We start from the raw sequence: 27,156 nt of genomic DNA on the forward strand, positions 1-27,156 counted from the left end.
TTTAAGCATCGGTATATGCAAAACTGTACGATTACAGTAGCTAATGGCACATTGAGTCTTAAGGATGTCGTGGCTCACGAATTCTCTGAGGTAAACAACATTTTACTTGTTTTACCTTAACTGTTTAAAGTTCACACCACTCCAGCTGATTAGCAAGAAATCTCATAAAATAAAAGGTTGTTCATTTTTGATACACTAGCGACCACTAGCGAGTTCGTCTGCAAGGCAGAAGTAAATGGACACTTGTAAAATCATAAAGCAGATATAACAATCAAGTATATTCTCCTTTGCACATATGCAATGCTGTGCATTTAAGGGTTAAAGCCACACTAACTCAGAGAGGTCTTCGGCGCATGATGGGACGAGAAAGAGCTAGGACTGGGAAGGAAGCAACCGACCTTTGCCTTATGTGCAAATAGGTAACCACGAAAAACTACCTTCAGGTCTGCCGATGATAGCGTTCAAACCTAGCAACTCCCAATTCCAGTTTACAGCTATAAGACGCATAATACTCACCCAACTCATTGGGTGTATCACTTGATAATATCGGTGAGAATGTAGCAGGTGGTGGTTCATCTCTAATAATATGTCTTTCTTTTCAGGTAAATGCCTCTCCATCTCTTACTTCAACAACGGTGAACGATCGAATCCTCAAGTACAAACTCATCGACAACATCATATCAGTCGTTCTGCCGCCAGACGGTACTCCAGAGTAAGTATCTAGTAAGTAACATAGAGTTATCCTATGACCACTATGAAAAGAGGATACTTTCTTGAAAATTGAGAACTTTCTACTGATTACAATTAGTGTTCAAAAGTTTGTATACTACTAATGAAAACGAGAACCAGTCCTTCAGTCACGGCCAGGTTTTTTTTTTAAATTTGCTTTACGTCGCACCGACACAGATAGGTCTTACGGCGACTATGGGATAGGAAAGGGCTAGGAGTGGGAAGGAAGCGAAAGTCTTAATTAAGGTATAGCCCCAGCATTTGTCTGGCGTGGACTTCCCTGTTCTACTTCTCTGGCACTCCTTTATCCCGCAAGCTATTCCATATCTCCTGTCGTGAAACCTGTCCCCAAAAATATACTAATGTACAGAACATATCCTTTCAACATCACAGCAAGTGAGGAGATGCACTTGAAATTTGACAATAAGTGAATAACCTCGAACGGCGCCACCAATTTCCATGAATTTCTTAAGTCTATTATTCTTTGCAAAGCCGTTTTACATTTTCCATTTCACATCATTGCTACATTTTCCATTTGCTATGTCTACTCTTTGGATGGCAGCATCACTCATCTTGAAACTTTCAGAAAGCACCAGTCTGGACACAATTTTCAACATTACGACGGAATTTCTGCCTTACAATATTAAAGATGGCCTGTTCTTTGTTATGTGTTTTATCGAAGTCCAGAAAATTTGAAAACGGTATCCGCCACAAGAAATTATCAATATGCAGTAAAAATTATCCTTTTGTCGAAATATGCACGAATGTCTAAAATATGCACATAAACACACGAACAAACATACTTCAATTATTTTTTTAACATAAAACATGTACTACTATATTTTATTAAAATAGGCCGCCGCATTAAAAACATGCATTTGCATGCCTTAATTATGCTGTTCTTTCTTTCTTTCTTTCTTTCTTTCTTTCTTTCTTTCTTTCTTTCTTTCTTTCTTTTCTTTCTTTCTTAGTCCGTTTACCATCCAGGGTTTGTTTTCCCCCCAGATTCAGCGAGGTATCTCACCTCTACTGCCTCAAGGGCAGTATCCTGGAGCGTGAGACATTTGGTCGGATATACAACTGGGGAGGAGGACCAGTACCTCACCCAGGCTGCCTCACCTGCTATGCTGAACAGGGGCCTTGGTGGAGGATGGGAAGATTGGAAGGAATAGACAAGGAAGAGGGAAGGAAACGGCCGTGGCCTTAAGCTAGGTACCATCCCGGCATTTGCCTGGAGGAGAAGTGGGAAAACACAGAAAACCACTTCGAGGATGGCTGAGATGGGAATATCGAACCCTCTCTATTCAGTTGACCTCGTGAGGCTGAGTGGACCCGGTTCCAGTCCTGGTACCACGTTTTAAATTTCGTGGCAGAGCCGAGAATCGATCGAACCTGGCCCTCCAGGGATGGCAGCTAATCACTAAAACACATTCTGATATTTGCTAGGCAAAATATGACGTAACACGTCACAGTCAATTTTTTATTTTAAAATTCTTTAAAACATGCGATACTTCTTCGGAATATTAAAATTACTGTCCACAATCTTATTATACCTGCTTACATTTAGGAATTTTCATTGATAGCATATTATTACGGTACTCATGAAGTCAAGTAAACAGGTTACATTAAACTTTCTATCGTTCTGATTTCTGTAACGTCCGTTCATGTTTATTTCTTTAGGTTAAGTTACTCGGCCAAATATATGCAAAATGTAAGTAGGCCTACATAGAAGATGCAACTTGTGTATGGCAATATCATGATGAAAATGTCCGAGTCGTTGTCTGAATGGTCAGCGCACTGGCCTTCGGTTCAGAGGGTCCCGGGTTCGATTCCCGGCCGGGTCGGGGATTTTAACCTCCATTGGTTAATTGCAATAGCCCGGGGGCTGGGTGTTTGTGCTGTCCCCAACATTCCTGCAACTCACACACCACACATAACACTATCCTCCACTACAATAACACGCAGTTACCTATACATGGCAGATGCCGCCCACCCTCATCGGAGGGTCTGCCTTACAAGGGCTGCACTCGGCTAGAAATAGCCACACGAAATTATTATGATGAAAATGAACGGTTTTACTATTTTCACAACGTTCTGCGCCATATTGCAACCGTTATGCCCAAGCCAGAGCAAAGGTCGTTTGCATTACTCCTAGTAAACTGAAATGTTAATGAAATACGAATCAAAATGTTATAAAAATCCGTTGCCAGATATACTTACCTTGGGAATGAATGGTTTAATGAATTATTATAGGTCAATTTTACGATAGCAGAGAATGTTACTGTAATTTTCCTTCTTTTTGCACCACGAATACCTTTCGAGTAACACCAAACCCATGGTGCTAGAGCCCCGATGGGTTTTGGCCTAACAAGTGGCCGCTGCTCAGTCCGAAGGCCTGTGACGCGCGGTCAACTCGAAGAATCCTCTCGGCTGTTTTGTTGACTTTCTAGACCAGTGTCGCTATCTCACCATCAGATAGTTCCACACTTGTTCTTACGTAGGCAACATAGATCTCGAACTAGCTTTCAGAAAAACTTCTTGATCTGGCCGAGATTCGAATCCGAGGCCTCCATGTAAGAAGTAGGATAGCTATCCCTAAACCGTGGGACCGAAATGAACACTTTCCTTAAGTCGTAATTTGTTTCAAAATAATTGTTGTTGTTTTCTAACAGTTGCTCACACAAATGAACACAGCTGAGACGTTTGAAATTGTACTACATGCACACATCTTAACCAGTTTCAATAGTGAGCATGTCCCAGTTTTTAGACCACTCTTTTTCTTTGACGTTACAGTAGATTTTATTTCAAAGCATGTAGCAACTAAATAGTTTCAGATCAGGGTGCGAAATCAGAAATAAATTGAGGGGGTGGGGGAAGAGACATAGGACTTACCTACTAGTGTTTATATCGGGCAGTATTTCGTGGGGGGGGGGGTTAAATTTCTTCTGTAATTTAATTACTCCCTCCCACCAGACAAATGTAAATTGTAGATCATTTTGTTTGAATTTTGTTGTTATAACGAGAATGATAAACAATAGAACATTATTCCAATCAGCTGACAAGTTTTGAGAGACTGTCGCTTTCCTACGAAAGGCCAGACGAAGCGCGATTTGTCCTGATTTATTGCTTTATTAGTGGAACCTTTCTCTATCAGGACTAAGTGTTGACTGAAAAAAATTGTCGGTTTGTACACTGCTTAAGTGAATATTGTCCTATTGGCTGTTTATCGGAAACACACCCTCTCCAAGAAGAACAGGAGTGGTGTAGGCTCGAGCTACTTGGAGAAGTGACAAAGGAGGAGAGCTTCAAATCTATATATATAAAGTAGCTTGTCCTGACTGACTGAGTGATTCATCATCGCCGAGCCAAAACTACTGGACATAAAGAAATGAAATTTTGGGGATATATTCATATTACGATGTAGGTGCTCGCTAAGAGAGGATTTTTGGATATTCCGTCGCTAAGGGGGTGAAAAGGGGGGTGAAATTTTAAAATGAGTGTGTTTATATCTCAAAACTTTAAAAGTTTACAGATGTGAAAATTGGTATTTAGAATCTTCTTTAAAAATAAGGAAACACGTATTTTTTTATTTTCAGACAATCCCAATAGGAGGGGTGAAAAAGGGTGAAAAAGGGGTTGAATGCCTAATCAGGATACCGGAGCTTATATCTCAGAAACTGAAGATATTACAGACCTGAAAATTGGTACTTTTGATCTCTTTTAAAAATAAAGAAACACGTATTTTTTTGTTTTTGGAAAATCCAATTAATGGGAGGGTGAAAAGGGGGTGAATTTTAAAAATGAGTGAATCTATATCTCCAAACTTTTAAAGTTTGCAGATGTAAAAATTGGTATTTAGAATCTTCATTAAAAATAAACACGCATTTTTTTGTTTTCGGAAAATCGCAATAGGAATCGTAAAAAGGGGTGAAAAAGGGGTTGAATGTCTTTAATGAGGCTACTTATATCTCAGAACCTGAAGATATTACAGACCTGAAAATTGGTGTTTGGGATCTCTTTTAAAAATAAAGAAACACGTATTTTTTTGTTTTTGGAAAATCCAATTATTGGGGGGGTTAAGAGTGGGTGACTTTTTAAAATGAGTGTATCTATATCTCAAAACTTTTAAAGTGTATGGATATAAAAATTGATATTTAGAATCTCCTTTAAAAATAAAGAAACACGTATTCTTTTGTTTTCGGAAAATCCCAATAGGAAGGGTGTAAAAGGGTGAATAATGGGTTGAATGCCTTTAATGAGGCTACTTATATTTCAGAACCTGAAGATATTACAGACCTGAAAATTGGTATTTTGGATCTACTTTAAAAGTAAAGAAACACACGTATTTTTTCGTTTTTGAAAAATTCAAATATTGGGGGGTGAAATGGGGATGTGTGAATTTTTTAAAATGAGTGTGTCTACATCTTAAAACTTTAAAATTTACAGATGTAAAAATTGGTAGTTAGAATATCCTCTAAAAATAAAGGAACACGTATTTTTTGTTTCCTGTAAATCCCAATAGGAGGGGTGTAAAAGGGTGAAAAATGGGTTGAATGCCTTTAATGAGGATACTTATATTTCAGAACCTGAAGATATTACAGAACTGAAAATTTGTATATGGGACCTCCTTTAAAAATAAAGAAACACGTATTTTTTAGTTTTTGGAAAATCCAATTAATGGCGGTTAAACAGGAGTGACAAATTGGGGTGAATTTTTTGAAAGGCTATATCTACAGAATATCTTGGAAACGTAAAATGTTACAGACGTAAAAAGTGGGTGTTTGGAATCTCCTGTAAATGTAAAGAAACATAGGTGATTTGTTTTTTGAAACTCCACTTAAGGGGAACTCAAAAGGGGTGAAATTTTAAAATGAGAATTTTTACAGTATATCTAAAAAAACTTAACATGTTACAGAAGTGAAAAATGGTATTTTTATCTCTATTAAACATAACGAATCGTGTATTTTTAGTTTTCGGAAATACCACTTGGGTGGTGGGGGGTGGGTAAAAGTAACTGAAAATGGTGATGAATTCTTTTAATTAGGCTACTGATATCTCAAAAATGAAGATGTTACAGACGTGAAATTTGATATTTGCAATCTGCTTTAAAAGTAAAGAAAGACGTATTCTCGGAAAATCCAATGAAGGGGGGGGGGGGGGTGAAAGAATTAAAAATTTAATTGACTTAATTGTATGAGAACGCATACATCTAATAAAAACTAAAGTTGTTACAGACGTGAAAATTCGTATTTAGATCTCCTTGAAAAATAAAGAAAAACGCGTTTTGGTGGGGAAACCATCTTGGAAGGTGGGAGTGTAAAGGAGTTGAATTCCTTTCATGGGGACACATAAATCAAAAACTGAAGAAGTTAGAGTCGTGATAATTGGTATTTAGAAGATATTTTACTATTAAAGAAACAAGTATTTTTTGCGGGAAAATTCACTTAGGGGGGGGGGGGAGAGTAGTGTGAAATGAAGTGAAAAAAGTAAATTATTTTTATGGGGATACTTATATCTCAAAACTGAAGACAATAGACGTGAACATTGGTGTTTGGAATCTCCTTTAAACATAAAGAAACAAGCCTTCTTTTAATTTTTTTTTGGGGGGGGGGAGGCAGGGGTAGCGGTAAATAAACTTAACGGCGGTGGGGTGTAGAACGAGGTGAGACCAATTGATTTTACTGTTATTAATGTACGTATAAGAATCCTCCGTTGCTCAGGTGGCAGCGCGCCGGCCTCTCACAGCTGGGTTCCGTGGTTCAAATCCCGGTCACTCCATGTGATATTCGTGCTGGAAAAAAAAACGGAGGCGGGACAGGTTTTTCTCCTGATACTCCGGTTTTCCCTGTCATCAGCCATTCCAGCAACACATAATAATAATAATAATAATGTTCCGGACCGTCGTCAAATGTGCGGACCGCGCTGGAAACGGCTCCTGGACGGGTAATGACTAAGAATGCAGTCCGGCCGCTGGTTCAGTGCCGCCAAAGCACTCAATATGACACCACGCCGGATCTCCTGAAGGATTTTATACATATTAAAATGATTATAGGAAAAGATGGCAAAGATTTACGGGCCCAACTAACCGGGAGGAATACCTGAGCCTAGCCCGGGAAGTACGAAATCGATTGCTGGAAAGGAAGATTGAAAAATGGGAGGAAACGTGCCGGAATCTAATAGAAAACGAGTCAGATCGGGAATTTTGGTGGATTCTCGCAGAAAACGAGTCAGATCGCGAATTTCGGCGGATTATATATCTAAAACAATAAGCATTCAATTATAAATTTCAGTATAATACCGTAGCGAAGCACGGGTATCTTGCTAGTAATTTATATTTTTTCCCGGGTTTCAGATGGACTTGTTTGAGTGAAACATGAATAATAGGTTGCAGGTCCGGATTGCCACTGCTGCGTTGTTTTATTGCTGAAGGTCTGGCTGTCACTTGAATTATTGCTGATGTTTTCATAAAAATATGTACAGTAAAGATCATTAATTTCAGTCATAAATTATATGTGTTCTACATTTTCCTCATCATTTTATAATGAAATAATCCCCTCTGACAATTTTACTGGAGGGAACTTTTGAGATAAAATCGTCGATTGGGGGGGGGGTGTGTGTGTGTGTGTGGAAATCCCTCCCTTCCCGCCAGCGATTTCGCACCTTGTTTCAGATCACTAACTTAAATATTCACTCCCAAACAAAATTTCCAAACGAACACGTGCATAAGCTCAAAACAAGCAGGTAAAGTAGGAAGAAGCACTGCCACAATGTAGCCTATCTTTCTATCATTTCATAACATGCGTAATTTTAAACACTAGTAGATCGGGTAGTCACTAAGCAGACGCAATCCAGTCAAATGCAAAAAATATGGCAATATTAGAGATGTCATTTCAACATTCGTGCCGGGCTGACTGGCACAGACGGTTGAGGCGCTGACGGTCAGACCCCAACTTTAAAAGATTCACTCCTGGTTGAGTCCAGTGGTATTTGAAGGTGCTCAAATACGTCTGCCTTGTGTCGGTAGATTTACTGGAACGTAATAGAAGGACTCAAAATTCGTTTTTTCCTTCATCTCTAAATAAAAGAAACATTCTCCTGGACGCTATTTTTATGTTAAAAAGTAGCCAGGTCTGACACACACACACACACACACACACAGAGAGAGAGAGAGAGAGAGAGAGAGAGAGAGAGAGAGAGAGAGAGAGAGAGAGAAAGAGATCCTGTTGCAACCTAACATAAATGTTATTCGTGTGAGTGTTATACAATTGCATAATTATAATATTACCTATTAACATTCCTTCGATGCCTATAGTCTTTAAAAGATACTAGGAAACCGAAATTGTGTTCAACATGAGTTCTTTAATGCGCTGGAAACCAACGACGCAGAGTTATCACTTAAGATTTTTTTTTTTTTTTTTTGCTATTTGCTTTACGTCGCACCGACACAGATAGGTCTTATGGCAGTGATGCGAAGTACAGCCCCAGAATTTGCCTGGTGTGAAAATGGGAAAACACGGAAAACCATCTTCAGGGCTGCCCACGGTGGGATTCGAACCCACTATCTCCCGGATGTGAGTTCACAGCTGCGCACCCCATACCGCACGGTCAACTCGCCCGGTTATCTCATTAGAATACCCTAAGTCGGGATCGAACTCTCTATCACCAGCTTGCGGCACTGAGCTAGAATATGTCAAAGGAAACGCATTTTTATCAATTAATTCATACTGACGGATTGAATGGTTCAGACATTACCTACACTATCTAGTAGGCAATGGTAGGCAGCTGCCACCCCCGGAGGACCGGGTTCGATTCCTCGCTCTGCTACGAGATTTGAAAACTGGTGCGAGGCCTGTAACGGAGTCCACCCAGCCTTGGAAGGTCATCTGAATATAGGGGGGGGGGGCTTTGATTTCTACTACAGCCATCATCGAAGTGGTTTTCCGTGGTTTACCAATTCTTCTCCAGGCTAATGCCATGATGGTACCTATCATAAGCCCACGGCTGCTTTCTTCCTTCTTCCTTGTCTATCCCTTCCAATCTTCCCATCACCCCTCCTATCCCATAAGCCCTTGTTCAGCATAGCAGTTGAGGCCACCTGGGCGAGGTACTGGTCCTCCTTCACAGTTTTGTCCCCCGATCCAAAGTCTCATACTCAAGGACACTACCCTTGAGGTGGTGAAGGTGGGGTCCCTTGCTGATTCCGAGGAAAAAAATAAATTCTGAAGGGTAAACGAATTAAGAAAGAAAGAAATAAAGGAAATACACCAGCCCTCGTGTCGGTAGATTTACAAGTACGTAAATTTTCGGCATCTCAGCGAGGAAATTTGGATTTGAGTGCCTTAAAATACTGTTTATTTTTTGCAATTTGTTTTACGTCGCACCGACACAGATAGGTCTTATGGCGACGATGAGATACGAAAGGGCTGTGAGAGGGATGGAAGCGGCCGTGGCCTTAATTAAGGTACAGTATCAGCATTTGCCTGGTGTGAAAATGGGAAACCACGAAAAACCGTCTTCAGGGCTGCCGACAGTGGGGATCGAACCCACTATCTCCCGGAAGCAAGCTCACAGCTGCATGCCCAAACCGCACGGCCAACTCGACCGGTTCAAATACCGTCGAACTGAACCGGGATCGAATTGGGCTTCGAAAACCTGAGCTACTAATTTCGATATTATTATTATTATTATTATTATTATTATTATTATTATTATTATTATTATTCCTACTGCTCTCGGTAAAATGTTTCGTAAAATTTGTTGTACAATTAATTTGGTGATAATTTGGTGAAAACAAGTTGTGTTGCTCACGGTGAAATTATTTTTAAAATCCGTGGAAGCATCAGGATGGCCATCTATGAACTCACTTTTGAACTAAGATGTGTACGTGCTGCCATCTATCGATAAACTTCCAAACCAAGAATCAGCTGTTCAAGATACAGTGTGTTGGAGAGTATGGGTCCAACAAACAAAGCAAAACTTGCTGCTTTAGCTGCAATTATATGTTGTACAGTGGTAAAAAGGAAGAAAAGAAATACCAGGAAATGCTGGACTTGAGATTGGATCAAAAGAAGAGAAGAAGGTAGAGGATTGGTGCCCTTGATCGAAGATTAGTTGGTGTTAGAAGACCAGCATTCACATAGGAATTCGGCGATTGTGTTTTCTGCCTCTATTCTTGCATTTCTGTTGTGGTCACTCTTCGACCATCGCATGTTCACGCTTTTTTCGGCTGGGTGGCGCTCATCTCTACTGTGACCCAGTCGGCCCAAGGAAAATCAAACGAGCAGACGCCTAGTTGGCTGTCGCCTCCCCTCTCCACTATGTACTCGTGCCTAATCAAGGGCGTGGACACCTCTTATTTTCCCACCTCCATCCGTGATGAACCTTTGTTGAAGCGGTTCTTCGCCTCCAGGATAGCCTATCAGGACAACCTTCTCCAGACGTCGTCGCCTTCTTCCGCTTTCCAGGCCCACCGCTAGGCATCATTGAAAATGGTATACGTCTCTATGATGCTGACTATGCTGCAGTCCCTACTCCGGAGCATCTACTACGGCAAATGATTTCCCTTCCTGACTTCCCCATCTCTCCTACCATCCCTCCCATCGTTCCTCACTCCACCCCCACGTTTACTACTACTACCATCACTACTTCTGTACATTCAGCTCCGTCTACTTCCACCTGCACTGTTACGTCCAGTCACCCCTCTTCTATCATGTCTGCACCCGTTGTCTCCCTACCTGCTCGTTCACAACCGCCCCCTGCTCACTTCACCGATGCCACCGTCGCAGCTCCGCCACTCTCCCCCAACACTGAAGACTCCTCCGTACCAGCTCACCACCGTCTTTCGTCACCGAGCTGTGTCGTCCCGTGGCCTGGACCCCGCCTTCACCGAGCAAGACATCCTGGCTGGACTGAACTTCGCAGGCGTCCCTGCCCGTCGAGCGCTACGCATCTTCAACTCCAGCGGCCCGACCTTCATGGTTCGTCTCCAACTCTCCTCTGCAGCCGACGTCGACCATCTAATCACCACCGGCGTCCGTTTTCGTGGGCGAACATATCGCGTGGAGCCTTCTCGCTCCCCCCCCCCCTCCCCGCCCCGACCGTTCCCCTCCTCTTACCTCTTCTCGTCGTCCGCCGTCCGCCCCGCCACCAACGCCACCACCGCAAGCGGTCCCCCTACCCGCTCCACAACCTAACTTCTTCATACCGCCCCTCCCAACCCTAGACCTTCTCCGCCTTCTTGCCACTTCCATTACCAACATTACCGCCACCCTTTCCTACCTTCTCTCACAATACTACCCTCCACCTTACACCCAATTTCTACCAGCACCATTTATGTAATACGCTTATGTATATCTCTGTAAATATACGTCACTTTCTGTAATGCGCGCCCGAGCTACATCTGTCGTAAATAAAATCAATTATCCCCACTTCCCCTGCTGTTCGTAGGGGTTGGCCTGCGCGGTCTGCTTTGGGGGCTTCGCCCTGGGTCTCGGCTTGTTGTGATGGTGCCCTTACGCCAGATTCATTCACTCTTTTCCCTCTCTGGTGTGTACGACACACACCCCCTAGATTATAACTTCTCCACCTCTTCTTTCCTCTATAAGGCCTAAGAGCTCCTTAGTTGAGCTGATGGCCCGCCCCTCCTCGTTTGAGGAGAGGAATGAAATAACTCGTTTTCGCTTTCGCTTCGCTGTTGTGGTCTCCAATACGCTACGATGCAAACATTTTCTCTTTGTTGTATATTCATCATTTTGTTATCCTATTCTGTACCTGTCTGTATAACTGTGTATCCTAATTCGTTATCCTCCTACTTTTCCCTTACGTATGTCTATACATACCACTAAACATTCGATTTTCTTTTACATATATATATTGTACACGGCCTAAGAGCTACTTTGTATAGCTGATGGCCCGCCTACCCGTAGGAATGAAATAACCTTCTAATAATAAAATAAATAACTGTTGTGGTAAAGTGGCGTTTTAACTTCGTATAAACAAGGATATTTCTGGTATTCGTCCAGTAAAACATTAACAGCTTCCTTAGTCCACCCGGATCCTGCCATTTTAGAAAGAAGTGTTTGTTTACAATCGAGCTTCACAATCTTCTCACGGCGTAGCGCCAACATCATCGTGATGTCAGTTTCGTTTCGTAAAATTAATTTTACGGAATAGAACATGCCCTATTTTGTGCAAAGTTTTATCAAGGCTTTCATAAAACTTGAATTTGCCTGTGAACAACAGAAATTTTATAAAAATAAATTGTACAATAAATTTGACAGAGAATTTTACCATGAACAACAGACATTATTATTATTATTATTATTATTATTATTATTATTATTATTATTATTATTATTATTATTTCTTTCTTTCTTTCTTTCTTTCTTCGTTATGCCCAACTATGGCGCGCGATTGAAATTATTTACTGTAGCTGATGTCGTTGTCTTTTTTCCCCAAAATCTCTTCATCTTCTCAGTCCGGCTCCATGCTGGCCTTTGGTCACAAGGGTCCCAAGTTCGATTCCTGGCATCATTGGTTAATTTCGCTGGTACGGGGCTGGATGTAGCCTATGTGTCGTCTTCATCATCATTTCATCCTCATCATGACGCGCAGGTCGCCTACGGGAGACCCTGCACCTGGCGAGCCTAACATGTCCTCGGACACTCCCGGCATTAAAGCCATACGCCATTTCATTTCATCTTCTCGCTGTGGCTTTTCTTGCGATCTTCTGACCAGGTTTTGTCAGTGGTAGCGCTTGTATGATGTGTAAGGCGGTGATTGTCGACTAATTTTCTGAACTTAAATCTGCCTAATACAATATCGTCCGTAATGCCTATTTCCTGAATATCTTCCCCAACTTCGAGCAGGCAATTGTTTTTTACTTTCATTGAGAGGGCAAGATTCAGAGTTCTTTTAGTCAATCTCTGATTACTCATTCTAAGAATATGCCCGTAAAATTTCAAACTCCTTTTCTAAATGTGTCTGAAATTGTCTCTGAGTGTTGATACACGTCATGAGATTTCCGTATCTTCCAGATTCCCCCTGTACAGATTGGTCCAAAAATTGTCCTTCATATTTCGTTTCTTGCTTTTATACACCTTTAATCAGTGATCTGCCCCCAATGATCAGTGTTTCAGATGCAAATAGTGCTTCAGGCTTGATTACGGTGTTATAATGCCTTAATTTTGCATTTCCGGATGTGGAGCTTTATTTTTTGACTTTTGAAGTAGTGCATGCTAGTGTTTGCATGATTAATTCTGTTGTTTTTTGTCTACTTTGAATTCTTTCAGTACACTGAAAAGTGTCGGTCTATCTATCGAGTCATATGCCTTTTTGAATTCCGCAAAAGTAATCACCACTTACCTGCTTTTACGAATTTTTAGGATGGTCTTGAGGTTATGAATCTGTCCTAGGCACGACCTGCCTTTCCTGAACCCTGCCTGATATTCCTCAATCAAATGATATGTTTGCATTTCATTTCACTTGAGTAGGATTTTTGAAAAAATGTTGTAGGTGACTGCTAGTAGAGAAATACCTTCGTACTTATTTATGTCAGTTTTATCCCCTTTCATAAGTAATGGGTGAATTTTTGCACACTTTCAGTCGTCAGGAATTGTTTCATTGGTCCAAACATCTGTAAGAATTTTATGGATTTTATGAGCGAAATTTCTGCCAACTACTTTCCACACTTCGGCAATTATACCATCTTCTCCTGGAGCTTTGTTGACTTTTAACTCGTGTATTATTTGTTCAACTCCTATTTTTGGAGGCTCTGAATCTGGATTTGGTTGTGATGTTTCAAAAGTGAGTTGGCCAGGTTTGGAATTTAGAAGGTCTTTGAAATGATCTGCCAAAAGTTTACTGTTTTCTTCATTATTAGTCTTTAAATTCCCATCCGGTCATTTAAAATAGAGAGTGCGTACCATATAACTCGTCAGTTCTTCTTCGAAGGTTCTGTAAAAGTCCCTAGTATTGTTTTTCTTGAACTATTGCTCCATTTCTGCCAGTTTGTTCTGACCATAGTGACGTTTTTGGAATCTTATAATCTGTGATGTTTCCTTCTGGATTTTAATGAAGGCATGTCACTTCTCCGTGGTTTTCTGCGAATTTCAGTCCTGCCATGCTTTCTTACGGAGTTCTACCGCCTTATCACAGGTATCGTTCCACCACTTATGTTTACGTTTCCTTGGTGGCACTTGGCTTCTTTTACAAGTTCGTCTTTAATTTCTCACCAGCTAGGAGCAATTTTCTCGGAGATATTGACCAGGATAGTGCTTAAGTTTTGCTTCAGAACCTCTGAATCGATTCGTGAGTTTCGTCGTGATCTATACATGAGTTTGTTAGGTTGAAACTTCACTTTGATTAGAGATAGGTGGTGGTCAGAGTCGATGTTGCCCTTTTTGACTTTTACAATCACGATCTCCTTTGGGTTCCTCTTTGTAATAACTTTTTTTTTTTGCTAGGGGCTTTACGTCGCACCGACACAGATAGGTCTTATGGCGACGATGGGATAGGAAAGGCTTAGGAGTTGGAAGGAAGAGGCCGTGGCCTTAATTAAGGTACAGCCCCAGCATTTGCCTGGTGTGAAAATGGGAAACCACGGAAAACCATTTTCAGGGCTGCCGATAGTGGGATTCGAACCTACTATCTCCCGGATGCAAGCTCACAGCCGCGCGCCTCTACGCGCATGGCTAACTCGCCCGGTCTTTGTAATAACTACATGGTCTATCTGAAATTCTCCTAGGTGGATGTTCGGGGACCACCAGATTGTTTTCTTCTACGGACGTGCTAGAAAATGAGTTGGTATTATTTTCAGATCAAAGTTCTCACAGAAGTTCATTGATCTTTCTCCATTTTTATTGGTTCTTTTATGGGTACGGTTGAGTCCTACGGTGGATTTGTACTTCTTTTCTTTGCATTATGATTATGATTATTATTATCTGATTTAATTTGTTTGTTGACAGTGTTCGCTGGAATAAGGTGCCATCTCCAAACGCTTTAGGGAATTTCGAGCTACTGTTGGATGAAGACCTTGCGAACCACAGTGACGACCACCATCTACCATCGCAGACAGCTCTAAGAGGAGTACGATCTGATACCCGCGGTCAGTCTTATAGGTGGAAGTAACTCCAAGTGTTGAGAGTATTATGTATTAACAATGAAGAAGAATGAACAGGAAGACTAGCAACAAAATGTTCATTATTTTGGACCTTTTCTCTGAAAGAACTCAATGTGGATTTTAAGTCAGACATGCAGTCTGCTAAGTCGAAGTTAGTACTAGTAAACATTCAACCTCTTATGTACAGAGAGGTGCATGAAATGTCATCCCATTTCATTTTATTATTAAATGCATACTACTGGGATATCAGTTTTCAAATTCTACGCGCAAATTTTTCATTAAGAGGGGTTGTAGGTCACGCATTAGTTCGTAATAATAATAATTTCGTGTGGCTATTTCTAGCCGAGTGCAGCCCTTGTAAGGCAGACCCTCCGATGAGGGTGGGTGGCATCTGCCATGTGTAGGTAACTGCGTGTTATTGTGGTGAAGGATAGTGTTATGTGTGGTGTGTGAGTTGCAGGGATGTTGGGGACAAAACAAACACCTAGCCCTCGAGCCATTGGAATTAACCAATGAAGGTTAAAATCTCCTACCCGACCGGGAATCGAACCCGAGACCCTCTGAACCGAAGGCCAGTGCGCTGACTATTCAGCCAAGCGAGTCGGACACATTAGTTCCTGATAATGGTGGACAGAGGAATGTTGACGGTGGGGTTGTAGGTCACGCATTAGTTCGTGATAATAGTGGACAGAGGAATCTTGACGGTGGGGTTGTAGGTCACGCATTAGTTCGTGATAATAGTGGACAGAGAAATATTGACGGTGGGGTTGAAGGTCACGCATTGGTTCGTGATAATAGTGGACAGAGGAATGTTGACGGTGGGGTTGTAGGTCACGCATTAGTTCGTGATAATAGTGGACAGAGGAATGTTGACGGTGGGGTTGTAGGTCACGCATTAGTTCGTGATAATAGTGGACAGAGGAATGTTGACGGTGGGGTTGTAGGTCACGCATTAGTTCGTGATAATAGTGGACAGAGGAATGTTGACGGTGGGGTTGTAGGTCACGCATTAGTTCGTGATAACAATGGACAGAGGAGTGTTGACGGTGGGATTGTAGGTCACGCATTAGTTCGTGATAATAATGGGTTGTAGGTCATGCATTGGTTCGTGATAATAGTGGACAGAGAAATGTTGACAGTTGCACAGAAGTTATGCTATTCTTTACGGAAACAAAGAGTGTTAGAGTGACCTAGATACGTTATCGTGATCACCTTCATACACGATGAGTCCCCTGCCCAGAAACAATACGAAGATTGTCTCGCCAATTTGAACATGATGGGTTTAAGTTAAAGAAGAAGCAGCCCCCAAACGTTGAAGCTGTGCGGGTGGAAATGGCTCGATGTCCTTACCATATCCCGAGCATTAACCTACGAGTCTTCTTCCTCAGTTGGCGTAACACAGAGTGTCATGGATTCCTCTTCAAGAAATTGAGATAAAAAGGGAGAACATATGGAACATGTTATCCACTAGAGACACTTTCACATATTCCTGTGATTACTTTTCTATTGGTTCTGCACCAATCTTCTCCGAAATAGATACGTAATTCCATAAAACAAATGGAGTAACACTTGGTACGCCACCCTGTACATTGTGATAGCGAAGGGTTTGACATAGAAATACACATGCATGTAGATATGGAAACAGTTGGTCTTGTGGATCTGGTTTTACAAACCTTGAAATTTTCAAATGACTACAGACTGTGAGACGCTATTGGACGCCACAGCAAGAGCTAGTCCTGGATGTTTAAAGTAGCGTCAGCGTCTACAACCACAGGATTCCTCTGTACCTTGAAATTAATGTACCTTTCTGACACCTGAGATTGCTTGAAGTAAAGAGCGAGATGCAAGAGGGAAGACCACACAGACTGATGATATTTATACCAAGAAAGAAGAAGATGAAGTAAGTTTTGAATGAGGCTAATAATTACGTTTACAATGCAGAGGAACCTAATTTTCAATTGACTTACCCTAAACATCATCATCATCATCATCTGTTTACCCTCCAGGTTCGGTTTTTCCCTCGGACTTCGCGAGGGATCCCACCTCTACCGCCTCAAGGGCAGTGTCCTGGAGCTTCAGACTCTTGGTCGGGGGATACAACTGGGGAGTATGACCAGTACCTCGCCCAGGCGGCCTCACCTGCTATGCTGAACAGGGGCCTTGTGGAGGGATGGGAAGATTGGAAGGTATAGGCAAGGAAGAGGGAAGGAAGCGGCCGTGGCCTTAAGTTAGGTACCATCCCGGCATTCGCCTGGAGGAGAAGTGGGAAACCACGGAAAACCACTTCCAGGATGGCTGAGGTGGGAATCGAACCCACCTCTACTCAGTTGACCTCCCGAGGCTGAGTGGACCCCGTTCCAGCCCTCGTACCACTTTTCAAATTTCGTGGCAGAGCCGGGAATCGAACCCGGACCTCCGGGGGTGGCAGCTAATCACGCTAACCACTACACCACAGAGGCGGCCACCCTAAACATTATTTTCCTTAATGTGAATAAAAAGATAAGTTATATTCTTGCCATGAATCACATTTTTTATATTTGCTCTTCAATCTCAACATTCCATTTTTTTTTTAGAAGAGTGAATCGTGTCTTATTCACTGAAGCTTCCCTTTCTGTGAAAAATAGATCTTTGAGACTTATCAAGTGGAGAATGAAGTATAGTTCGGTACAGTATTGTACCCACTGTTCGACTATGCGGATCAGTGTGGCTTTTTAAAATCATAACTTTGCCTGTGACTTCCTTAGCTTGTCAACATTTCAGCAAATGAATTTTAGTAAACAATCACTCGACCTCTCCTCAACTCTCCTTCTCCCTGCCGTTGGCACCCAGGGAACGCAACCTACTTGTCCCATCCCAGACGGTAAATTAAGAACCATCTCCGCATAGAAAATGAAGGCCACTGGAGTAGTGGCGGCTTCTGCTATTCGCCACTAGAGATCAAGTGGATAACTCCTCCCTTGCGGCCCCTTCTCTCTCGCTGATAATGACATATTTTTTATCTCTGTCATGAGTTAGGGCCCGGATTCATATGCACTAAAAACTCCGAAAATATGCATGCACATATGCACTAAAAATGTTGAAATACGCACGGAAATATGCAGCAAAAATAAAACGAAATGCAATTATCAAACGCATTATTTAATTTAAACTCAGTGTTAAATTGATAAACAAGTTTCATTCCTTAGAAAATGGTGCATGGCAGAAGTTTTCAATATTTTCAGGAGTCAATGGCTTTCTGTTGTCGGACAGAAGTAATTTATACGCTGAAATTGCTCGTTCTACGTCGACGGACGTAACTGGGCAATACTTGTACACCGGCACTGACTGTTGGGAACATTCTTCTGGCAAAGACTTTAGGCATTTTTACAGTTTAATGTGGTGAAACACTGCAATAGACGAAGAGCAAGTTAACAGATGAATTCACTTGTTTAAGCAAACCTTGGGAGGCTACTGTAAGGAGAAGGAGAAAGGAATGTCAGAAAGAAGGAAATTGGTGTTGTGAAAAACGTCATATCTACCTACTTGTACTGTGACACTGAAAGCACTTTCCTTGATCAGGGAAGGTTTCTCATGTTGCCAAGTGACGTGCAACATACAGAGCTCATTAAATTTTCCATTTCGTTCAGAGATCTTAGATAATCGATCACACATAAGAGAAAAATATGTCTGTATATGCACTAACGTTCAAAATATGCACTTACGTTCAAAATGTGCATTTGCAATTTTAACAAGTCCGGGCCCTAGTCATGACATATCGCTTCCATTCGCCGTTTGATATTTTGGTTATAATCCACGAGATACATCGTAACTGACCACGTGATGCGTAATCCAATAGCTGGAGCCTTGCGCGGATACACAAAGTATTATCCGCATCCGCTCCACATCCGCACTTCCTTCATCCGCACCCGTATCGGCGAATGGTTATACGTGGATATTGTAAATATTTAACTACAGTATACAATACCCAAGGTATTGAAACGGATAGATATGTTAACATAATACAATAGGCCTGACACCTGGCACCAGAACCCGTACAGTCGCAGGTTTATGAGGGATTTTCTTTTGCGACAACTACCGACATATTGACCTTTGTTCCTTCCTTCCATTAATTGCGGACAGGAGGCAGTTAGGCTTAGGTCAAATTTACGGCTTTATATTCTCAAGGCTCTTTATAGTTCACCATAGGTCACCTAACGTCAAGCAAAACTAACAGTAGCATATACCTGAGTCAGTGGCGGATCGTGGTGAATTATGTTGGTGGTTCTGCTCTGTGACGCCCGGTCCATTGGAGTAACAACCACATCTAAATTCGTATTGCATAAGGGAAGAGCCAACAGAGCTCGGTGCATTCGTCCTCCAGCCCCTCAGAGAAGCTTTACTCCATGTCCTATAAGTTTGAAGTTCCCGAAAATGTACAGAAAAAATACATCTCAATTTGTAAGACCCCGATTTCAAGGGACGTCGACGATATATTGCCCCCATCATGCCGGGCTCAGCTCGCCGGAGAGCGAGGGTCTCAGAGGTGGACCGTTCGCTATCGGCTGTGCAGAAATTTTTAAAGGCAGGGATAGATGAAGGACTAGCGACAAATGAAAGGAGACTAAAATAGGTTTATACATTTATTAAAAACTGACACTCCTTCAAATAAAACAATTAAATTCACAAAATCTGGGTTTGATTCTTGGAAATATCTTCTCCTCGTGCTATCAGTTATGCGGGATCTTGATCAAATTAAACTTCAACGACTGTTCGTGTCTTTAATAACAAATATAGGGATCATTAATTTACTGTAAAATGAATCGAAAATCAAAATAATATCTGATATCACTCTCCTATAATGGTAATCAAATTGTTTAAATTAAAATATTCCATCCGGATTTCGCTTTTATTTCACAAGAAAATGATCATTTTCTCTTCCTTATTTAAATTATTGAAAATTATTTAATTCAAAAATTATGGTTAAGAAGTCTTCCTTAGACTTTTCCTTCAACAATTACTTCATTTTTATAATTATTAATTGACTAAACTTCTTATAATAAATTTTTACTTGAACTCATATCAACCTAAATTTTACTCGTTTTAGGCAGAAAGTGATTGTACAATAACTAATAATTTAATCTCGTGACATCAGTCCACGGACGTTGCCTTCTCTTATTCACTTTAACTTAGTGAATTAGGCCCTAATCTACCTTAAATTACAATAAAATCTTCTAAAGATTCAAAATTCCTCCAATTACGGACACGCGAAATAATATAAATCGGTCAAAAATTTGACGCGCACAGTGGAGAATATCATCACAAAATCAATCAAGAAATATTCATAAAACACAGAATATGATCAAATCACACATCACACATTCACACATAGGTACACGACAATTTTATAATATTATTTACACGAACACTAACCCATTATTATTAAATTTAGGATTTATTGCAAATTAGGGAAATCATTCTCTAGATGACAATATCACGTATGTCCCAGGTATCGATTTAGAATGTGATAGAATTGAGGTTATCACTTATGTGTAGAAATTAATTATACAACGATGTTCAAGGAATATTTTAAACAGAAATCATCCCAATTAAGTGAGTAGAATAACTACAACACAGGTCAAATATTAGAATACGCGCTTACGGTACATGAGTTGCGGCATTTATTTTTATTCAACTATAATGTCGTGGCTCTCGATTAATCTGCACTGAAGCTCGAAGAAATCATGTCCAGTGACACTTCTCTTCCAAAATGACTCTAATGGATGCATAAATTATTACTCAAAATATAATGCCCATCTGCAAGTCATACTCAAATTAATAGCGCAGAAAATATACATATAATTCGTCATTACTCCGTCTGGAGGATTGCCATGTTCCAGGCTTACTTTACCTAAAGTGAGCACACGATAATTCTTTCCAAGAATAAACTAACATTAAACCCATGACCTTATTAAATAATTTTAGCCCGTAATTAGGTTTAATTATTTTTACTCATTATTATTATTATTACTATTATTATTATTATTATTATTATTATTATTATTATTATTATTATTATTATTATTATTATTATTATTATTATTATTATTATTTGACCGTGTATAATCTCACTCGCAAAGCTATCATACGAAGTTATTCGGATGACTCTAAACGAACTCAAACCCACAAACATGTCGTACAATCGTAGAATGAAATTTTACACTTAGAAAACACTAGAACACTGTCCTAATTTGTCTTAATTAATTTTCAAATTATTTCAAAACCAATCAAAATTAACGCGGGGTTCATTTATTTTTATCTCTCCTGCCTTCTAAATTCTTAGGACAGTTGAGGTCTCTCTCGATGACATACACTCATCTCTAACTAATAGAACAAATACACATTCATTCCAGAGCACAAACTACCTCCCACCAAAGAAAAGTCAAACTACTGCAAAACTAATAGAAATCTAAATGAATAAGGTAAGGCTACGTTTTACAAATATTTTACAGAAATGAAAGAAATGAATTCTTAAAGAATACTCATGTGGCTGGTGTGAACTGGATTCTGGCTGATGACCTAGTACGTGGTCACATCACCTTCCATCGAACAAAGTCTTGCCCATGTCCGACGCCTTACATGATTAGTGACTCATGGAGGAGCTGAAGGCGCACAGGAAACTGTAGTATTCTTCACGGAACTGGATAGCCATCTTGAAGTGAGCTCGAACCAACGACCTTCCTTCTTCCGAGTTCTTGTAGAAAGCTGAAACTAACAAAAGTCTTAGCAATAGTCCAGGATACACACGCGATGTTTTATAATTTGGATGTGAACACTTATCTTTTGACAATCCTAAACAAATCGTAGCTAATTTTTCCAAGTGTCTGAATTGCGGTTTATACAGTCCTCGATGCCTTCTCTAATGTAAAGTCTCCCAATGAAGCAAGCGACGTCCAGTCTCTACCGTAGCTGCAATTAGAGTGACGCTCAAATCAAGTGTTCCGAAGTAAGAACCCTCTATAAAATTTCCTCTGGAATTACCATTAATTCCCTGTCTTAAGACGTAGGTGTGCCTCTTAATTACATCTAATTGGTGGATCTGTTGTATTCCTGTGAAGGTTGACATTTTTATTGGCTGCTCCAGTTTCACGTCACTTGACTTTGCATTTATTGATCGATTGAGATCACGCTGCTCGCCGGGTCACGTGGTACACACAGATGTGTTTGAAGGCCACATAACAGGAACTTCACCCTGCTTCCTCGTTCTCTTGGTAGGTCAGGAAAACCGGTTCGCAAGTGGCTGGCTCGCACTAACACGGAAATACAAAATCTCACCCTCCTGGCGATTAAATAATGTTCCAACACGCTGATGAAATAAATCATTCTCCTTTACTAAATTATTACCACTTTTGAAGGGGACAATATATAACTGACTTATACAAGAAACAACAGTTAAAAGTTTCATAAAAGCCTCTCTACAGGTTATCGAAAAAATATTGATCTATAATACGATCTGCAGAGCTGCAGAACCACTAGAATGAAAGATATAATATACAGCGATTAGCGATCCCATCCTTCATATTGCACCCTACAGGTCAAGGTAACCCCAGTAATTCCCAACTAGTCAGTTAAATATATCTCAGGGTATCCATGCCTCCAGAAAAATGGTTAATTTTTCTATATTTAGTTTTACGTGTGTCCGAAGAGAAATAACGGTACCATACGCAGTTCAGAGAAAGTAACGATATCATACGCTGTTCAGAGAAAGTAACGATACCATACGCTCAGTAGTTGTTTTGTGAATGCAAACTTCAGTCATCCATTAAAAAATATATATTCGCACAACGAGTGCCTTACACACTAAGTAAAACTATTAACTATCAATATGAATGAAAACTCACTTCATTATATAAGAAACTAATCAAGAAACACATTTATTAAATTGTCAAGTTTCGCAAAAGAAATGGTTAATATCAGGTATGACTCATAAGCTTCAATTATCAACTTAATAAATAAATATTTTAATCAGTGAATCAAATATGTTAGGTCAGCGCTGCCTACTTCCTAAACTAAGCTTATATCTTAACACACTGAATAACGTATTCCTGAAATGAATTATCTTCCCTTTAAAAATTGCATTTGGTCACTTAAATATATTACATCACAGTCTTTTGGCCACGGTCGAAACTCGTTATATCAATAAATTATTCCATCAGCCACGGTATAATTATATACCTCATTGAAAATACAACCATCACGTTGTTCAAGTTTCTGCGAAAATGAATTGAATTTGAATAATATGTCCTGAATACAAATATCAGTGACCTAAGTTATGTTGAAAATTATCTGAGTTCGTTGGTGCAGGTTAGCGTGAAGAAAATGAAATATTGAATGACGCACTAAGTTCTTCGGTCCGATTGCCATTTAAATTACGGCTCCTAACTAAGTATTCGCTCTAATAATATTCCATATTAACAAAACATCGATGATATCCTACGTAAATGTCAAAATAATTTCCCTGTTCTTAGCTAAATAATTTCTTATGTATCGTATACCAGCTCGATATACATACAGCCAGTAAGCATTTATCATGTATAGGTGTGCTAATGCCAACACAAAGATATTTCAACACTACATTATGTTACTACTTGCATACAAGCTTATTCTTCCATGCAATAACCATTCATTCAGAATATGACATAATCATGTATTCATTTATCCATCATCGGTTGTTATTATTGTCAAACCACTTTCACACATCATTAAAATATACGTAATATTATTTTCCATACCTTGCTAAAGTTCCTCCCTGGGGCATACTTATATTCTGTAATCGCACTACATGTGCTCCAACATCACATATTAAATATATCAAATACGCTTTACTTCCTATTACTCTGCACAATATATCATTTTAAATACTATACACACTTCCATTATCTCATTATTAACCTTCAATTCAATTCATATTTACTTCATTTATCATCCATAACTACCGCGTTTAACCTCCAATATTACTTAAACATAACGATACGTATCTCATCATTAGCGCAGAATCCGTTCCTCAAAACGCATTTTAATCTTGCAATTCCGTATATAACCCCAAATTAAGTATCTTTCCTTTCAATAAAATCATTCAGCCAAGAGTATGGTAACTTATCTTAACCAATTCAACATGCGTCCCTCTGTGACGTAACTGGGTTTGACTAGTATTACATCACTCATGGACCTTTCTAACTAACCGGGATTCTTTGAAAACAGCTGTTACACTATGTCGTACTTTTAAATCGTAATCCTTCATCCTTGGATAAAATAATGTAGTAACACGTTACCACTCCGTAATGAGATATCGGCTTAAATATTTCACACTGCACTTTCTTATATTCACAAGCACACTTAATTATCTCACGCTTAGGCTATTCAGATCTACTGTATATACTGGTAATACTCCACATAAGAAATTATATTACTTAATACTATTACTTAGCTCGCCATTCAATATATCGGGCCTTAGTTGCTCCTGGGTGTGGTTGTAGTCCTTGGATCAGGAACTGGGCAGGATTTCCACCAGTGGTGTCTCAGGTAGTGTGACCTCCTCCACACGGATCGGGTGGTTTCAACGGCCAGGATGACATCTCCCTCCAGGTCGGTCTATGTCGATTTAGCAAGCCATCATCTGTTCAGCAACACAGTAGACAATATGCGATGATTCTGAAAAATATAAGCTCATCATAGTTCCGCGTAGAATATATATTTTTATGGTGATTGCTTCTCTATTTGGTTTTCCTTGCGATTCTTTTCACTAAGAGTGGCTTAATCTCGAGCTTTCACGTCTCAATCAAGTTCCTATTTTCAAACGGCTTTGCGTCTAAGTGTCTGGACGTATTATTCAAAGCTTCAGGATTTTACTCCCTCTTTCCAGTATTTTAACGCTTATCTATTCGATTCACTCAATATTTCCTTCTTTTCAGCGTAATACTTCTCGCTAAATATTGCCAATCTCGCTTATTTTCGAGTGCGAAGTTCGGAACGTCTTGTTCTCACCACGTCAATTTTTCAAGTCAGTTTTTATAATAATCTGTTTTATCCTTCTTATTTTTTTGAAAACAATTCTATCGATTCTACACCATTGTACACCGCCTTCATAGTGGTAGGTTTAAGTTAGTCATGGCCTCCTAGCATACATCAATATCGATATCTTATTATACATTTCTTTGCCTTGGCTGGCCTCTACCTTCCGTAGGCGCCATTTTGAATACATCCAGTAAATGCATCGGGTACAATATTGAGTGTTGATATCGAGCCAAAGATTGATACTTGTGATCTGGCAACCTTGTTGGGATCTGTGAACGATAGAACATCAGGTTGAAAGCATGAGAGAGCGCACTTTAATTACAGCTTTCTCCGATAAGTGGCTAAGATTCGCCCGTAAGTTTCTGTATGAACTGCACGCCTTGCAGCACGGTTGGCCTATTCGCGTGCATTAGAGGCTGTGTCGTCGAGACGACAGAGTTAGTAAATAATACACTAGTGGTAGCACCAGTGCCAAAGTCTTCAAGAGAATCACTGCAGCGAGCAGAGCATGTTGAAATCTCACTGTCAGCTGTTTGGCAAAATTACTCAATTGTACTCATCAATGTATATAGAGAACTTTTAAAACTGTGTGGATATTGATATGATTTAAAATGTTTACATGTCAACATTCTCAGATACTACAGTACTGTATACTGTAGTTGTGATGCTTCTGTTCAGTAGGAAAAAAAACCAAATAGCTTAAATACAGGAGAAATGCATGATAAAAGAGGATAGTTGTGTTGAAGTAACACAGTTCTTGCTAAGTCTTCAAACAACGTTTAAGGTTGGAGTACGTTTATTTATCTGTCTTTTGTGTAGATATTCATGACTTAAGCATATTCTATCCAACGACCAAAATCATTCTCTCTCATACGAAGCAAATGAGCGAGTTCTTAGGCTTACAAGTAATCACGGATCTGTTTCTCCGTAATGGTAAGGAAATCTTCCGACCTAGATAGTCACGAAAATTAAAATAGGAACGTTAGTAACATCAGATGATGTTCCCCCTCCATTAAGAAAGCCGGCTCCCAAAGAAGTGTGCAGGTCTCGGAACCTCTGTAAACATGAGTGTGTCGATATTAGATCAATATTTTTTCGATAAGCGGAAGAGAAGCTTTTTTTGAAACTTTCAACTGTTGTTTCTTGTTGAAGTCAGTTATGTACATCGTCGAAATCCCTCGAAATCGGGGTCTTACAAATTGAGATGTTTTTTTCTGTACATTTTCGGGAACTTCAGACTGATAGGACATGGAGTAAAGCGTCTCTGGGGGGCTGGAGGACGAATGCACCGAGCTCTGTTGGCTCTTCCCGTCCCCAATAAAATTTAGATGTGGCTGTTACTCCAATGGACTGGGCGTCACAGAGCAGAACCACCAACATAATTCACCACGAGCCGCCACTGACTCAGGTATACTTTTATTCAATTTATATTTATTACCATTTTATTAGTTTAATAAGGTAAACTCGTGCCCTCATCCCCAGGTGGTGCAGCTCTTTTCAAGGACGCCCCCAATGGAGGTGAGCTACATGTACCTCCCGCCATTCTTAAATTTCCGCAGTACTGAGAATCGAACCCGGGCCCGCGAGGACGGCAGCTAATAACACCAACCCTTGCGCTACGGAGGCGGACAGTAGTTTAATTAAAACACTAATCTGGTAAACCGGTTTTGAGGAAGCACCAAATTGTCGGAATTTTGTCTCGCAGGAGGTCCTTTACGTGCCGGTATACAGTTGACTTCTCTCTATGACTTCAAAACCATGGCCACGTGGTGCTCATAATCGTTAAGACATCAAGTTTAGTTGGTCTTTCACCGTGGTTAGTCGGTTCGAGTCCCGTTAGTAAAAGAAATCCCCGTCGGAATGCTGGCCGGCACGGCAATCATTAGATTGCTTGCCAAAAGTTTGGATTGAATTCCAAACATCTCCATACAACTCATATGGAGTGAAGGCATATGGCACTGTTGATGGTGGTGTGTCCATAGGAGGGAGACGTTAAGCCTTAAGCAGACCCCTTGATAGAGCAGGCTATGTGTTCACAATAGGATTAGCCCTCTCCCTACCTCATTATTATCATCATCATTGCCCCACATCCAGATGCGCAGGTCGCCCATGTGGGTCAAATAGAAAGACCTGCACCAGGAGAGTCGAACATGTCCTCGATCTATCCCGGCACTAATAGACATACGACAAAATAACCGTTCATGTCACGGAATATGGGATATATCGTAACTGATGATTCGTAGTAAACACTACTTGTG

General features: G+C 40.3%; 1 protein-coding gene across 1 annotated transcript in view; it reads left to right on the forward strand.

Annotated features, from left to right (window-relative positions):
* LOC136857907 (polyglutamylase complex subunit TTLL1-like) overlaps positions 1-27,156 on the forward strand; it is a 189,520-nt gene that overhangs the window by 32,847 nt on the left and 129,517 nt on the right. Inside the window, exons 6-7 of the mRNA XM_068225200.1 lie at positions 603-712; positions 14,694-14,833. Coding sequence (XP_068081301.1) covers positions 603-712; positions 14,694-14,833 — 250 coding nt within the window. The remainder of the gene's footprint in view (positions 1-602; positions 713-14,693; positions 14,834-27,156) is intronic.

This window comes from Anabrus simplex, chromosome 1 (genome assembly GCF_040414725.1).
Source record: "Anabrus simplex isolate iqAnaSimp1 chromosome 1, ASM4041472v1, whole genome shotgun sequence".
In the NCBI taxonomy this organism is placed as follows: domain Eukaryota; kingdom Metazoa; phylum Arthropoda; class Insecta; order Orthoptera; family Tettigoniidae; genus Anabrus; species Anabrus simplex.